We start from the raw sequence: 16,741 nt of genomic DNA, 5'->3' as shown, positions 1-16,741 counted from the left end.
GGGGGAGTTTGGAAGGAAGGAAGCAGATTCTGGCTAAACATTAAAGAGAAAATAAAGTAAGAGCTGTTCAACAGTGGGACAGACTGCCTGAGGTTCTCCTTTGCAGGAGGTATTTAAGGAGAGGATACATGGCTGTTTGTTAGGGATGCTGCAGTGGGTTAGAGTGTTGGACTAGGACTGGAGACATGCAGGTTCAAATCCTCACTCCGCCATGAAGCTCACTGGGTGTCTTTGGGCCAGTCACTGACTCTCGGCCTAACCTACCTCACAGGGTTGTTTTGAAGATAAGGTGGAAAGGAAGAGAATGATGTACACCACCTGGGACTCCTTGGAGGAAAGGTATGATATACACGTCACAAATAAATACATAAAATTCTTGTTATGTAAAGAGTTTGATATATTTATTTATTTATTTGACTTGTACCCCGCATTTCTAGTAAAAATGGCACTCCAGGTGGCTTACAAGCGCCAATAAAACTTGTTAAAAATAATAATAAATACATTAAACACTATTAAAAACACAACAATAACAGAGTAAAAGCAGCCTCCAGCACTAAAGATCAGGGTTGAAGAATTCCTCTTTTTTCCCCCTTAAAGAACACAGTTTTGGCCAGTGTGACAAAATAAACTTCTTTAAAAAAAAAAAAAAAATAGGGACAGGGGAGGGAGAAATAAATGAATACGACGCTTTTTGCATTAACACCACCGAACGGGAGGCGCAGTTTAGCTGGGCTGCTGAGAACAACATTTCCCATCATGCGTCGGGAAAGGGGAGGGTTGCGGGGCAGAGGCCAGAGTGCGGAAAGGACTACATTTCCCAGAGCGCATCAGCAGGGCAAGCTCTGCTGTGATTGGCCGCCTACGGAGAGGGGCGGCTGGCTCTCTCTTGCAGCCTTCTAGAGCAGAGCAGAGCAGGACAGCAGCTGAGCCATGGCGGCAGGCTGTTCTGGGCTCTCCCTGTTGAAGCAATGCCTGATCAGGCGGAATGGCCAACAGGAGCAGCACGGCGTGGCGGCCTCCTGCCTCCAGGAGCTGCGGAGCAAGGGTAAGAAGCTCTGGTCGTGGAAAAGCAGGTTTGCCAACGGATTCTGGGTTTGTCCTGCAGGCAAAGATGCCACTGGTGAACCTTGCCCGTCGCGGCATCTCCAGGCCCGTGAAGCTGCACCGGTTGGATTTCAGCCTGGGGCACAATTACTAAAGGCAGAAGATCTTTACTCGGTGGGAGAAGGTAAACCTAGGAAAAAGCCGTTTCCAGAGGGGTGGCTGTGTTGGGCTGTTGCAGCAAAAACGACGAAGTTTCTTGTGGCACCATAAAAAATAAAGGTGTGATCCTGTGCATGTTTAGACAGAAAAAAAAGCCCTACAATTTCTGGCATTTCCCAGCTAGCTGTGCTGACTGGGGAATGCTGGGAGTTGTAGGACTTGTTTTCTGTTTAAACATGCATGGGATCGTGCCCTAACAAATTTATTCTGGGATAAGCCTTTGTGACACTGCCCAGTTCATCAGATGTATGACGTGTGAAGAGCTCACCATTTCATGCATCCGATGAAGGCGGACAACACCCCCAAAAGCTTATGCCAGGATAGATTTGTTAGTCTTTAAGGTGCCACAAGACTCTTTGTCTCTCTAGGGAAAAACAGTAATTTTAAAAAAAACAAAAATGACAAGAGACTTGTGGCATGCAAAAGACTAACATATTTATTCTGCCATATGCTTGGGTTTGCTTTATGAGATGGTTGAAGTGTTCTCAGCTGGCAAGCCTATATACATGCTTATTTAATTTATACCCCACATTTCTACCAGGAAATGACACTGAAGACAGACAGCTTGTATACATGGCTGGTGCACCTTTCCTACGGAGAAAGGCAAGAGGGTTTGATGTTTTGTTTTTAAGTTTAGCAGGGGAAAGATGTCTAAGAAAAGGGGAAATGATGGAGATGAAGTTTATATGATTATTCACGGGGTGGAGGAAGCGGATAGACAAAAATTATTCCCCCTCTCATAATACTAGAACCCAGTGGAGTCATCCAGTGAATCTGGTTAGCAAGGCAATTCAGAAGAGAGAGTCATCCCCTGTTCTGATGCTAGTCTAGGTTGACTTTGGTCTGATCCAGTAGGGCACTTCCTATCAGAGCCAACGTCAAGGGTAGGCATGGCTGGGCACCTGCCGAGGGCCTACACCCCAGCAGGGGCCCACTGACAAGAGCTCTTTGGACTTTCTCCCCCATTGCAACCTCCTTGTTCCCCTGCCTCTCGCTCTGCCCCAGACAACAGTGGTGGCGAGAAGGAGGAACAGGAGATGCCTCTGTCTGCTTGCTCTCTGCCTGCCAAGCAAGAAAGTAGGAGCCATGATGAGGAAGAGGAGGAGGAGCAAAAGCGGCTGGCGAGAATGGTGGTGAGAAGGGGGACTCACCTAGGGAGGGGGCCCATGGAGAGTGGCTTGCCCAAGGGCCCTCAAAAACCTGGAGCTGGTGCTGCTTCCTAAGTTCTCTGACAACAATGTAAGAAGAGCCCTGCTGGATCAGACCAGAGCCCTGCTGGATCAGACCAGAGGCCTGCTGGATCAGACCAGAGCCCTCTCTCGGCCAAGATTCTGTTTCCGACAGCAGCCAACCAGATTCATTCATTCCATTTCTATACTGCCCAATAGCCGAAGTTCTCTGGGCAGTTCACCAAAATTAAAACCACAAAGTACAACATAAAAGAATATAAAGTATGAAAGCTTAAAACTACAGTATAAAAGTACAACCAGAATAAAACCTAGCAGCAATGCAGAGATTTAAAATACAACTTTAAAACACCAGAGCTAAAAGACTAGGAAGCTAGAATGCTAAAATACTGAGAGAACAAAGAGGTCTTCACCTGGCGCCAGAAGGAGTACAACGTGGCTGCCAGGAGAACCGCTCTAGGGAGCTCATTCCACAGCCGGGATGCCACAGTGGAAAAGGCCTTCTTCCTGGTAGCCACTCACCTCACTTTCTTTGGCGGGGGCTCCCGGAGAAGGATCCCTGTGGATGAGCTTAGGATCTGGGCAAGTACATATGGGACTAATGCATCATGTGCTTAGATCAGAGGTTCAGAACTTCTGGCCCAACAGGCAAATCCAGCTCTCCTGGGGTCCCAGTCAGGCCTGCTGGGGTTCTCCAGATGTCCACACCCCCTTCCCCTGACCACCAGATGCCCCACTAGGAAGCCCACAAGCGGTCCATGAGCATAATAATACTTCACTGTAATGAATCTGGAGTAACCACCACATCTTCCACTACCCAGGTGGGTCTGTCATTGGTAATGCTGAGCATGGTTAGATTCAAAAGAGGAGCTGTGTTAGGACCACTTGAGACGTAACAAAATTCCTTTGCAGGAAGGAATCCATATGTAGATTGATGCACTTTGTTAAGTGAAGATTCGCTATTACTTTTCCTTTCGTTTTTCCCAGATAGAAAAGTAAACGAAGGAAGAAATATTGAATAGGATTGGAGAGAGATGAGGCTAATGCAAAAAGTGAGAAAGGGGCAGCTGAGTATTGTAGGCGAGTGATAAAGGACCAGTCTGAAATGTAAATGGAGGACAATTAGAAGGAGGGGGACTGAGAAACAATTAGGTAAAGCAGATGAAAGAAGAAGAAAAAGTTGGACCTGTAAAGGTTTTCCCAGGAGAGAAAAATCTGGAGCTGTCAAAGGCCAATTTACAAATTGAAATGCACGACAGGGATGTGTTATACCTCCATAGGGAAACCACAGCAGATTGTAAAATCCTGAGGACTAGCCACAGAGAGTCCTTAGGTTAACTTAAGTTTGGGAGCTGGCTGAGAAGCCCACAGTTAGATTCTCCTCAGGAGCAGGCCCAGCTAGACCATGTAAGTAACTTGGAACATGCTACTGAAGCATGGAGCAACTGGAGAGGTTTGCGCCACAGGATCTCTCACAATATCAGAGAGGGACACAATGCAGAGTTCGGTGCACCTAGAAATCGTAAACATGCCTAACTGCCTAGGATCAAGGCATTAAAGAACATCCCAGTATCCTCTACCATGTCGCAAGGGATTCTGTGATGCAGTACAGCCACTAGGAAAGGCAAAATTGGGGCGGGGGGCGGGGAGGAAGACCATGCAGTGAGAGAATCTTATGGGAAGAAAAAGCTCTGGGCAGCGGCCATAAGAACATAAGAAGAGCCCTGCTGGATCAGGCCAGGGGTCCATCCAGTCCAGCATTCTGTTCACACAGTGGCCAACAGGCTGCCGACCAGGAACCCACGAGTAGGACACGCGTGCAACAGCACCCTCCCGCCCACGTTCCCCACCAGCCGGTGCACACAGGCATACCCCCTCTGGTCCTGGAAGTGGCACAGAGCCTCAAGCCTAGTAGCCAGCGGCAGACTTCTCCTCCAGTCCTGGGATAGGAAGCGAAAGGAGGAAAGTGGCTGAGCTAAATGTGCTTAAGAGGTGCTGATGAAACTCTTGTTAAAGTTTAATTGCATTAAGGAATTATAAGCTCCACTGGTGGGGAAGAAATCCCTGGCTGAACCTGTCTTACTTGTGGCTCCCAATTTTGAGTGATTGCCCTGACGCCTTCTGAGAGTGCTGTCTAGTGTTATCATTGCGTTGCTGACTCGCGATCCCAAAGAAATTTTTGATATCTGGAGGCTTATTTAGTTGCTTCCCTCCTCCTGGGCTCACTTGCAAAAGACGCAGAGCCAAACGGACACAGTGTTTTTTATGATACAAACACTTATTCCTGCACTGCAGGAGAGGCATTTTGTCCACGGGCAAAGAAGCCCACAAATGTTACCAGACCCCACCCAATTTTTGTACTGCCCTTCTTACTCATTTGCACCACATCGCCTGAAAGGAGACGAAAAGGCAAAACAGATGTTACAAAACAGAATAACATGGATGCCTGCAATTTTACCTTCTCCGTAGAGCTTTGTTCCTATGTGGTCTCTCCAGCAGCTCTTCTGGAGTTTGCATGCCAGAACTAACTACCTCTCGTGGCACAGGCTGAGGAAGGCTAAGAATGAAAGGATGAGAATTAAAAAGAATCTTGTCTAAGGTAGCACATGATGGAGATTTAAATACAGTTTAGGAAGGGGCTACGATAGTCATGAGTAAACTGTGCTAAGTGAGCATGCCACATTAAATAAATGCAATCATAAAAGCAAGGGTGTTGAAACTTGTTCAGCCCAAGGTCCAAATTCAATTTTGGGGAAGTTCTTGGGGGCCGCATTCTAGCAGGGGGCAGGGCTAAAAATACCAGCCTATTGTAGCTTAAAGCGCTTACCTCCAGTAACTAAGCCTTAGGAGAGGCATTTCAACCTTTTAGCATGGAGAAAAAAACCATGTGAATGCCGGCAAACTACCCAACAATTGGCAAAAGGGGGTGTGGCCATCTGGAGAACTTCCAGAGAGCCGGATTTCACCCATGGGCCTGAAGTTCAACACCCCTAAGCACACAAGAAGAGCCCTGCTGGATGAGACCAAGGGTCCATCTTGCCCAGCATTCTGTTCACACCAACCAGCTGCCCACAGGAAACCGACAAGCAGGACAGGAGTGCAACAGCGCCCTCCCGCCCATGTTCCCCAGCAACTGGTGTACACAGCCACACTGCCTCCGATCCTGGAAGTAACATAGAACCAACAGGACTAGTATCCATGAATACTTCTCCATGAATTTGTCCAACCCCCTTTTAAAGACATCCAAATTGGCAGCCGTTGCTACTTCCTGTGGTAGTGAGTTCCATAGTTTTAACTCTGCGCTGTGTGAAGAAGTCCTCCCTGTTGTCTGTCCTGACTCTCCTACCCATCAGCTTCATGGGATGGCCGCACTGGGTTATAGTATCTATCTATCTATCTATCTATCTATCTATCTATCTATCTATCTATCTATCTATCTATCTATCTATATGGCCAGTGTGTGGTGTAGTGGCAAGAGTGTTGGACTAGGAGCTGGGAGATCCGGGTTCTAGTCCCCACTCAGCCATGGAAGCTCACTGGGTGACTTTGGGCCAGTCACAGACTCTCAGCCCAACCCACCTCACAGGGTTGTTGTTGTGAGGATAAAATGGAGAGGAGGTGGATAATGTAAGCCGCCTTGGGTTCCTTGCAAGAGGAAAAAAAAAGGCGGGGTATAAATGCAATTAAAAAAAAAAGTATTATGAGAGAGGGAGGAAAATGTCTCCCTGTCCACATCTCCACACCATAAACCATTTTGTACACCCCTGCATTAGGGTCTCCTGTAAGCCCAGATACCCATCCACAGGGGAGTCGGGCCGTTATGTCTCTGCCTGTCCCAGTGCGGTGGCTTCACCTCTTTCCAAATATGAGGCATACCCAGATCAGTGACTCATAAAGGAAGATGGGTGGTAGACACCTGAGGGTGTCTCTCCAGATTTTGTTGGAATCGAACTCTCATCAGTCTCAGCTAGCACGGCCAATGGGCCAGGATGATGGGAGTTGTAGCGCTGAGATGGCCATCCAAGGATCTGAGGAACAGCATGCCACATCAAACACACAGCTTCCAACCTCTTCCATGAATTCCTGAGCACCTTCTCAATGTGTCTTGTCATATTGCAGGGCGTGGTGCAAATGAGCTGTAAAATGGCCCCCCAAAAAACTTTGGCATGTTGGCAGGGATGCGAGGCAAAGCCTTTTTCTCTTGCAGCATCCAGGTTGTAGAAGGGCCGTAGTTCAGTAGCAGGCACATGCTTAGCAGGCAGAAGGTCCAACATTCAGTCCTCAGCATCTCTCAGTAGGGCTGGAAAAGACCCTTGTCTGAACCTCCAAGAGAGCTGCTTCTCGTCCGTGTAAGACAACTTGTCGCCTTTTTGGCCTACATCTCCCATCAGCCCTAGCCAGCATAGCCTATGAGGGATGATGGGAGTTGTAGGCAAAGCATCTGGAGGACCACAAATTCCCCACCCCTCGTATATGGCAACTTTCTGTGTACCTAACTCCTTCTCTAGAGAGTTTCGATTGGCTCCATGGCTTTTAAATTTTAGGCGAGCTATTAAGGTGTTGCTTGTTTTGCCTACCTTTTAGATTGGGTTGAAGCTTGCTTGGATGGTTTGTTTTATCCTGCTCCTAGATTTATGGCGTTGTTTTATTGTGAGCCTCTTGGGGGTGTTTTTACGGCCAAAAAAGGTTCCTCCATGGCAAGTGTTGAGCAACGTTCCATTTTACGTATGTGGCAAGGTCATGGGCTTCTCCACTGCAGCGTTACTGTGAGGTTTCTTTAGCTCAGGGGCCAGCAACCTCAGGCCCAGGGCACAAATCCAGCCCTCTGATGTTCCCCAGATGGCCGTGCCCCTTTCTCCACCCCACCCCCTTTTCCCCGACCACCAATCGTTTGGCAGTTTCCAGCTTTTATGCAGTTTCCCTCCCTATTCTAAAAGGTTGAAATGCCTCTCCGAAGGCTTAGTCACTGGCAGTAATTGCTTTAGGGCACAATCCTTTGCATGTTTAGGCAGGAAAAAGTCCTATGACTCCCAGCATTCCCCAGCCAGCATGGCTGGCTGCAGAACCCTGGGAATTGTAGGACTTGTTTCTGTCTAAACATACATAGGACCGTGCCCTTTAGATAAAATATACTGGTATTTTTCGCCCGTCCGTTGCCTTCAGCGCTGCCCACTAGTGGAATGCAGCTCTCAAGAGATTCTCCATAATGGAATTCGTCTCTCTGGCTGAATGAGGTTCTACAACCCTGCTTTATAAATGAAATAAACTTTACATACAGAAATGTTATCCATTGTTGGGGGGGAAGACGTTCTCTCTTGTCATCCTGTTTCTTTCCTTTTCTGTAGCCCGTGACCTTCTAGCCGTTGACAAGGCCTCGGAGCCCATCACTTTGGTACTGGCCGAGGATGGCACCATCGTCAGTGATGAAGACTATTTCTTGTGTCTGCCACCAAACACCAAATTCATAGCACTGCTACAGGATGAGAAATGGTCCAGCAGCAGCATAGGTAAGTGGGTGTCTGGGTTTGTTTGTTTATTAATTAATTAATTGCATTTATTTCCCACCTTTCTTCCATCGTGGAACTCAAGGTGGCGACGTGTGGTTCCCAGGTGGTCTCCCCTCCAAGCACTGGCCAGACCCAAACCTGCTTAGCTTCAGCAAGGTGGGTGCCTCCTGTGCCTTCAGAGTATGATCTGGTAGAATTGTAACACCTGGGAAGGAGGGCCCCTCTTCATGGGTTCAGCCTTTGAATACCTAATTTATTATTGACATTTCTATACCGCCCCAAAGTGGAAGCATTTATTTATTATCGTGTTTGTATCCCACTTTTTTTTTCCTCCAAGGAGCCCAAGGCAGCTTACATGGTCTTCCCCCTCCCCATTTTATCCTCACAACAACCCTGTGAGGTAGGTGAGGCTGGGAGTCAGGGACTGGCCCAAAGCCAACCAGTGAGCTTCATGGCCAAATGGGGACTAGGACCCTGCTCTCCTGAGTCCTAGTCCAACACTCTAACCACTACACCACGCCGACGTGACTTCGGCGCACCGTTTGCATGCAGTTGAACCCCCAACAACACAGAGGCCCTACGGGTGGGTGATTCTTGTGACTGGGAATTGAGTATGCAGCCTGCTCTGGCTGAGGCTGCGCTGCCTCTGAAAGAGCGGGTGGGTAGCTTGCAGAGGGGGAGAGGATTCTGCATGGCACTGGCTACTGGATGTCCTTCTGCCTTGCCCCTTAGGCTAATGAGATTTTACTTACAAAAATTCCAAGCCTCTAACCCTGGGGCGCTCTCTCTTTGTGTGGCTGGCTTCTCTTCTCCTGTGGAAGCCAGCCAAATAGCTATGACGGCTTCGGTGACTCCTTTTTCAGTCCTCCCACTTTCTAGCTCACCCTCTGCCACTTCCTTGCTTCTACTGCACGGCTGTCGAACCTCTTTCAGCCCAAGGACCAAATTAAGTTTCAGAGAAACTCTTGGGGAGCACATTGCAGTGGTGGGAGGGGCTGAAAGCTGGTGTGTGTGTGTGTGTGTGTGTGTGTGTCAAAGTGGGTGTGGCCAAAGGCAAAGGGGGCAGGGCCAAATACCAAAAATACCAGCATATTTTAACTTGAAGCTCTTACGGAAGCTTTAGGAGAGACATTTCTGTCCTGACCAGCTTGGTTCAAGGCACCCAGAGGGGCTGGAACCAGCAAGGTACATGCAGGGAGGGCCCTGGCAAGACAGGTCTGGACAAGTCCAGTCAAACTAAGGCAAGGCAAGGCCAGTCCGGTGTAAGAGTGCTGAATAACCAGCCATGTTAGACCAGGCAGGGTCTTCCAGGACCCTGGCTAGCTCCCACTTAGCTGAGATTCAAGCAAGGAGAACTGTTGACTCAGCAACAGTCAGAGGCTTTCAGAAGCCTTATAAAGGCCAGCAGCTCAAGACCTGCGGTTAACTCCACCCCATCAGAGAAGTAGTTTGTTTCATAAGGGGCTACTGCCTGATTTGTAGCCACTGGCTCCTATGGGATGGGGGTGGTGAAGGCTGTAATGGGGGAGCATCTTTTGCACCAGAGGAGTCAGGTAGAGGCACATCCTCTGGTCTGGGGCACCCAGGCCTAGTGGGGACTGCATTAATGGAGGGAGTCTCCCCTGCCTCTGAGTCCTCTTTGGCAGGTCAAGGCTGGGGAACATGACAATTTCCACCTTTAGGAGAGATATTTCAACTTTTTAGAATGGGGTGTAGGGGACCAGGAAAAGCCAGGAAACCACTACATGATCAGCAATTGGGGGAGAGGGTGAAAGGGAACCCTAGAGGGCTGGATTGGGACCTCAGGCAGGGTCTGTATCCCTGCGCTAGTAACTTCCTGCTGTAAACTGTTAGGTTCCTCGGTGTGTCTGTGTACGTGTGTGTTTCACAGCAGTCAGAGTCCCCTTAGGCTGTTACAACAACATACGTTTGGGGGCACTTGCAAGATGAATGGATTTACTACTTTGTGAATTTACTGTGGCATAAATCTCTTAGCTTGTAACATGCCGTGAGAAGATGTTCTGTCTTTTGCACTCATGACTGTGCCTCTTTCAGACGGGGGCACAGCATGGCTAGAGGGAAAAGCCATTGAAGTAGATGGAGTGAACAGCAGTGAGGAGAAATGGAAACGCCTGGCCAGACAACTGAAGGATGACCTCTCCACCATCATCTTGATGTCTGAGGAAGACCTTCAGGTACAGAAAGGATTACAGTGGGAATATCCACACATGTGTGTCCCTGCCCCTTTCCAGACGTCCATTCATTAGCTGTGAAAATAGGTAACAAATAAAATATGACGGCATGCTAAATCGTAAAAACATACAGTTGGATAGAGCTTTTGTAGACTAGTCAACTGCTCAGTGCAGAAAACCCAGAGTTACAGCACCTCCAACAGATGGTTGTCCAGTTTCTGCTTTAAGATTTCCAGCGATGGAGACCCCCACCTCTCTAGGTAACTGAACTGCTCTCACTGTCAAAGTGTTTCTCCTAATGTTCAAGTCAAAATCTACCCTCCTGGAACTTAAGCCCATGAGATCCAGTCCTGCCCTCTGGGACAGAAGCAGAGAACTAACCTGCTGGGTGGAAGTTGCCCAAGCTCATTTGGGGAGAGGCCAAAAGCAAGATGGGCCCAAGTTAATTATGATGTTGTGGTAACTGAGAGAGGGATGAGGGTCCCTCATCTGCCTAGGACAACTTGGCCTTTGTTTTACTGCAGGTGCTCATTGATGTACCATGCTCAGACCTAGCTCAAGAACTTTCCGAGAACCAACCTAAAATCCAAACTCTGCAGAATACCCTTCAGCAGATGTTGGACAGGCGGGAAGAGGAGCGCCAATCCCGGCAGCTTCTGGAACTCTACCTACAAGCGATGAAAAATGAGGACCACATTGTACCTAAGGCAGAAGGTAATGAGGTTATTAGTTGACAGTAGGGATGTGCAAATCAGGAAAACTTCAGCATGCCAAAGTTCTCCAAATTCCATCTTGAAGCTCATTCCAGCTCGAGTCTCTATCAGATTGTGAGCTTTCTTCCCCCCCCGCATGAAAATCTGTGCATATTTTTGTGCATATTTTTCCAAATGTACACATCAACTGTACACATCTTTGAAATGTACAGATTCTTCTCCCATTGGTTAAAGCATATTTGTGCACATTTTTCAAAAGTACACATTTTTTCATGGGCATTTTTCAAATGTACGCATGCTGTCAAACTCATTTTTTTGGTCCGCGAATCAGATTGCAAACTCGGAAATGTACAGACTTCGGCCACAGTTTGCATCTGAGTCCGTATCCGGTCCAGAAGGTACAGAACTGGGTAAATCCTGATCAAAAACGAACTGAAATGAATTTCTCGTACTTCCCTAGTTGACAACCCAGTCAGGTTTCTCAAATGAAGACGAAACGGGTAATATTTTGGTAGTATACTCCTTGAATCTGTACAGCAATCCTGTTCTGAATACACACTCTTCTCATTCCTGCACAGAACCGGAAGCGGAGGAAACTGCCATGGAGGGGACCGATGTGGTCGACACAGGGAACAACAGCGGAAATGCTGGAGCTGCAACTGCGCTTGGCAGCCATATCCTGGCTGTGCTCAAAGAAAAGCCTGCCGCAGAACTCAGCCTGGCCAGTCAAGATTTAGAGGTGGATCAAAACAGAGTTGCTTCCTTTCATCATTTCTGGGTGTTCCAACATCATATAATTCTGGCCTGACAAAAAAAAAAACACCAGGAAAAAGAGAGCAGGACGAAGCGTTGGGCTTTCCAACACTGTCATGATTTATTCCCGCAGAAAAATCACACCCTCCCCGCCAGGACCAAGTTAATACCATCCTCTCTCCCTGATCCCCTTGTCTCTCACAGTTGCCTGGAGGCCAGCTGTCTGGAGATGAATTTGTTGCCATGCCACTTGTCCTGTTTTGGTTTCAGCCAGGTTTCCCAGCCGGGGTACTGTTACAACAGTTTTTGTTCCTTCACTCTCCAGCTTCTATCGTGTATTTAAGATTATTGTTCAGCCAAAGAACTGCAAAGAAGGGTGACTTGATGACCCCCTGGTGGAAGCCACTAGCTCGCACATGCTCCTTTCCGCATTCCTTGGCTTCCTCCTCTTATGGCATCTACCAAATCCACCCTTCACCCTGGCTTCCCTCCTAGCACTTTCAGACCCGTGGCTGAGCCCGCTGTGGTCTGGCTTCTCCTGTTGTGTCTTGCGCCACCTCCTGGGACCCTCCCCACGCCAGCTCCTTCACCTTGCAGTCCAGGCTTCCCTACAAGGACATGTTGGAGCGCTTGGTGCTTTTTTAGTTTAGAAAAGGGGTGGAAAAGCAGGACGTGATAGATCATTATAAAGAAAAAGAGTAATGGTCTGGGGAGAGTGTTAATGGAGAGTTTCAGTTCAGGAGGAACACGTTCCTGGTTCCAGAAAAAGGATGCTAGAAGAGTATGCTGGGGTGGGCAATGCACAGGGGTCTAGGAGCCAATTCTGCCCCCTGCCGCCAAATCCACCAGGGGCCAACCCCTGCACCCTGCTGCCAAATTTGCCTCTGAAATTCAGCGATGTGGCAGGAAAAAGGGCCAATTTTGCTTTAAAGCAAAGACTAACCAGCTATTTTTTTGCTGCCGTGATGCCAAATTTCAGCAGGAAATGGCTGCCTGCTTTGCTAAAATAAAGGAAAATTGGCCCGTTGGTGACAGGGGGTGGGGGCTGAGAATGAAAAAAGACCAGGGGGGTGCATGTTTCCCATTGGCCATGTGTTGCCCACCCCTGCTGTATCAAGCAGGCAAATTACACAAGACAAGGGAGATCTGCGATTGTTATCATGCTAAATTCCTGGCTTGGGGCAAGGTATGGTTTTCTACTGGTTTCAGATTTAGACTGGGGAATTGCACAGGGGGAAGAGGGTTAAATCGTTAACCCTCTGCTTTTGTTCTCTGTTGCAGCTGGTTTACAAAGAAGATCCAGAAGCCCTTGCTCTTGCCTTAAGCTGGGACAAGCCGCAAACCGAGGCCTTGCAGCAGGCGTGTGAGCGGGAGCTTTCGAGGCGTCTGCAGCAGGTTCAGGCTTTGCACTCCTTGCGGAACATCTCCAAGGGCAAGAAAAAGCTGCCGTGGGGGGAATGGTTGAGTTCCAAGCGCAAGAAATAGGGTCAACTCAGTTGAAGGTCGGGCACATTGGGAGGCTGTGACTTTGCCGGGCGATGCTGCCATGCCTTGACAAACTAAGAACCGAGCATGTTGGGACAGAATTGAAACACAAGGAAGATGTCATTCTGCAAGTCTGTAGTGTCTTGCATAGCTGAAAGGCATTTGCATTTCTGCAGAGTGCTGCTCTGTGCCGGCACTTAGAATAAAAGGTTTCTTTGGCGTAGATCCTACAGGGACCTGTGTGAAGTATGGAAGGCAAAAAATGCTCTTTTTAATAAGACAATTTGCTTGGTGCTCATGGGTAGAACCATCACCATGCTGGCTGCCGTGTGCTTCAGCACGGGCCTCACACAAGCAGTTTGGGGTCCATTCACCTTTTGTCTTAGCCCATGTTTTTCAAGAATTACCCCTCCCATATTTAGAGACTGTCTTCTCCTGCTCAGATCTCATACTCCCAGACAACATGTGACCTTTGATTGCTATGTCATACCATCGTAGAATGTAAGTGGATGTCCTGTATTTCAATGCCACATCTGCAGTGTCCTCAAACGGTGGCTTTGCTTCTCTTGCCTTAGTGCAGCGGTCGGAAACTCTTTTGTCGTTGTTGTGGGCCATAGTCCCTTGGGGGTAGTCTTACTGGGGGGCGGGGGTCCATGCCAGTGGTTGGCAGAACAGAAGCAAAAGTGAGCAGGAACCCTCTTTTCTCTCTTTCGGACACCCCTTTTCCCTCTGCCTGCTCCAGCACCGAGGGTTGGCATGGTTGGGCACCCGCCGAGGGCCCACACCCCAGCAGGGGCCCACTGAAAAGAGCCCCCTGGTTTTGCCCCTCCTCTTCGCTGTTGCGACCATTTTGCTCACTGTCCACTTGCTCTGGCCAAACCACCACGATCGTGAGAAGGAGCAGCAGATGCCACTGCCTGCTTGCTCACTGACTCTCTGCCTATCAAGCAAGCAAGGGGTAACAATCAGGGCCGGCATCAAGGGTAGGCATAATGGGGCATCTCCCAAGGGCTCACACCCCAGCATAAGCCCGCTGACAAGAGCCCTCTGGACTTGCTCCTCCTCTTCACCAATGCAACCATTTTATTCACTCTGCCTATCAAGCAAGCAAGTGGTAGCAACTCAGAGAGAGAGGATGAAGAGCAAGAGCAGCTAGCGAGAAGAATGGCTCATTGAGGGAAGAGGCCCATTAAGGGTGCCTTGCCCAAATGCTCTCCAAAACCTGAAGCCATTACAGCTCTCTGCCCCAGCAGCTGCCCGAGGAGAGACATATCGGTCTTCCCGGAAGTCTGAACTGCTTGCTCACAGAGGGGTTTTGAAATGAGGCTGAGGGCTATGTAAAGTTAGGCCAAAGGCCACGTTTTGTGCATCCTTGCCTTAGTGCCTGTGCCATTTCTACAAGAGTTGGTCAACTCTATGGGGGTTTAAAAAAATAATCTGCATTTCTAGAGCACAGCAACTATGGCTCCATACAGTTTAACCTGGAGTCAGCATCATGGGGCGGTTGCCACTCTTACTAACAAAAAGGTACAGTTGATTAGGTTTGTTAAAAACAAGTGATTTAACCATACATTTGATTTGTATTAAAGTATTATTGGATACATTTCTGCCTACTGACTGAGTTACTGACCTTAAAGTTAGCTTTGTCTGCCTTGGAGACATATTCCATCTGCTTAGCATGTGGGCCAGCCCTATACAAAGAGCCTCGTGTGGCGCAGAGTGGTAGGCAGCAGTATTGCAACTGAAACTCTCCCCATGACCTGAGTTCGATCCCAGCGGAAGCTGGGTCCCAGGTAGCCGGCTCAGGTCGACTCAGCCCTCCATCCTTCCGAGGTCGGTAAAATGAGTACCCAGCTTGCTGGGGGAAAGGCAGTCACGACTGGGGAAGGCAATGGCAAACCACCCCGCTAGTCTGCCATGAAATCACCAGCGTAAGCGGCATCCCTCTAGGGGTCAGTAATGACCCGTTGCTTGCACAGGAGGAACCTTTCCTTTCCTTTTCCAGCCCTATGCAAAGCAGCAACAATAAGTAACTTCTAAAAACACTTGTGCAGAGCACACCAAAGGAAGGACTCCTTCACACAGCACATAGTTAAACTCTGGGATTTCCTGCCACAAGATGGCCACTACATCTTGGACAGCTTTAAGAGGGGATTCAACAAATTCACGGAGGGTAAGACTACCAGTGATGGCTGTGCTACCTCCAGGATCAAAGGAGAATGATTCCGAATACCGCTCAGTAGGAAGCAGCAATTGTGGTGGGGTGGGTATTGCCCTCAAGCCCTACATAGGGACTTCCCGGTAGAAGCATGTGGTTGGCCACTGTTGGAAACAGGATGTTGGACTAGATAGGCTGTGGTATGATCCTGCAGGGCTCGTAAAATCTTTCATCACCCCTGATGCAGGGGCTCTCAGTTCTGGACAAAGACAAAAGCTTGACATTTTACCGAAAGACAAGCAACAGCTTTCTTGCTTATACTTACTGATTTGTTACAGTGAGCCAAACTTTAAAAAAAAAATGTAATAAAGTTTGCCTCAAGCCAGGAATTGGGTATAGTAACCTCCACTAATTTGTAAACAAGTGTGTGAGCGCGCGTCCCTAGATTTTCTGCGAGCAAGGCCTTCGTTGCTTCTAGGCATGCAACATGGTGTGAAGAAAGCACTGCCGCTCATTCATCGACATGTTTCCCACTGGTAGCCTGATACGTTGCAGATCAAGAATAACAGTACCATGAAGAAATTGCAAGTGCTTAAAAAAAAGTGCTGTGTCAAAACAACTTCCGCAGCAGTGCTTGATCACAGGCTGCAAGTTCGACAAGACTGTCTGCTACTAGCAATGTGCTTTCTTGAACCCAGCTAGTCCGGGGATGGCAGAGTCTCCACCATTTCTCCCCGTAAAATGAAAACAAAAGACAACTGACAAGGTGGCAGCTGGGATGAGAAAGCCAAATCAAAGGTGCTGTTAGCAGCTTTGAAGGAGCGCTGTTGAACCCCTTCCAGCCTCCTTGGAAGCTCTTAGGGGCTGCATTCTATCAGTCGGTGGGCCAAAGACAAAAGGGATCAGGTCAAAATATAAAACATGCCAGCATATTTTAGCCAAAAGCTTTTATTGCCAGTAATTAAGCCTTTGTTGTTGTTGTTCAGTCGTGTCTGACTCTTCGTGACCCCATGGACCATGGCACGCCAGGCCTTCCTGTCCTGCGCTCTCTCCCGGAGCGTGCTCAAGTCCATATTCATTGCATCAAATTAAGCCTTAGGAGAGACATTTCCACCTTTCAGAGTGGGGAAAACATTGCACAGAACCTGGGAAACCAATGATTAGCAATTGGGGGAAACCCATTTGGGGTAGAGGCAGGGGAAGACGAACTAATAAGTGGGGAGAGACAGGGAGAGGAGTGGTGAAGGAAAGGCACTAGGTCCCTGTTGCTATCCGATTCACACACAAAAACTGATTGATGACAAGTTCACAAATATCCCAGTAATGGTCGGAGACGGGTCTGCTCTAGGAAGGCATTAGATCAAGCGTGTCGGCTCAAGGGCCAAATTCAACTTCAGAGCAACTCTCAGGGACAGCATTCCAGTGGTGGGTGAGGCCAAAGGCAATGGTGACAGGTTCAGAGTACCCTACATACCAGCATATT

At 48.5% G+C, this 16,741-nt stretch overlaps 1 protein-coding gene across 2 annotated transcripts; it reads left to right on the top strand.

Moving 5' to 3' along the window:
- Positions 1–898: 898 nt before the first annotated feature.
- On the top strand, positions 899–14,807 carry DFFA (DNA fragmentation factor subunit alpha). 2 transcript variants are annotated; one of them, XM_084822255.1, is made up of 6 exons: positions 899–1,045; positions 7,796–7,957; positions 10,013–10,152; positions 10,674–10,863; positions 11,441–11,601; positions 12,897–14,807. In XM_084822255.1, the coding sequence occupies exons 1-6, from the start codon at positions 931–933 to the stop codon at positions 13,098–13,100; spliced, it is 972 nt and encodes a 323-aa protein (XP_084678381.1). In that variant the 5' UTR covers positions 899–930; the 3' UTR covers positions 13,101–14,807. The 2 variants fall into 2 exon arrangements, with proteins under 2 accessions (XP_084678381.1, XP_084678380.1); XM_084822254.1 differs by having other exon boundaries at positions 899–1,228.
- The last annotated feature ends 1,934 nt before the right edge of the window (positions 14,808–16,741 follow it).

This window comes from Heloderma suspectum, chromosome 15 (genome assembly GCF_057233095.1).
Source record: "Heloderma suspectum isolate Gila_16-S chromosome 15, 16-S_ref, whole genome shotgun sequence".
Lineage (NCBI taxonomy): Eukaryota > Metazoa > Chordata > Lepidosauria > Squamata > Helodermatidae > Heloderma > Heloderma suspectum.
Note: the sequence above shows the minus strand (reverse complement) of the source record. Positions and strands in the feature narration are given on the sequence as shown.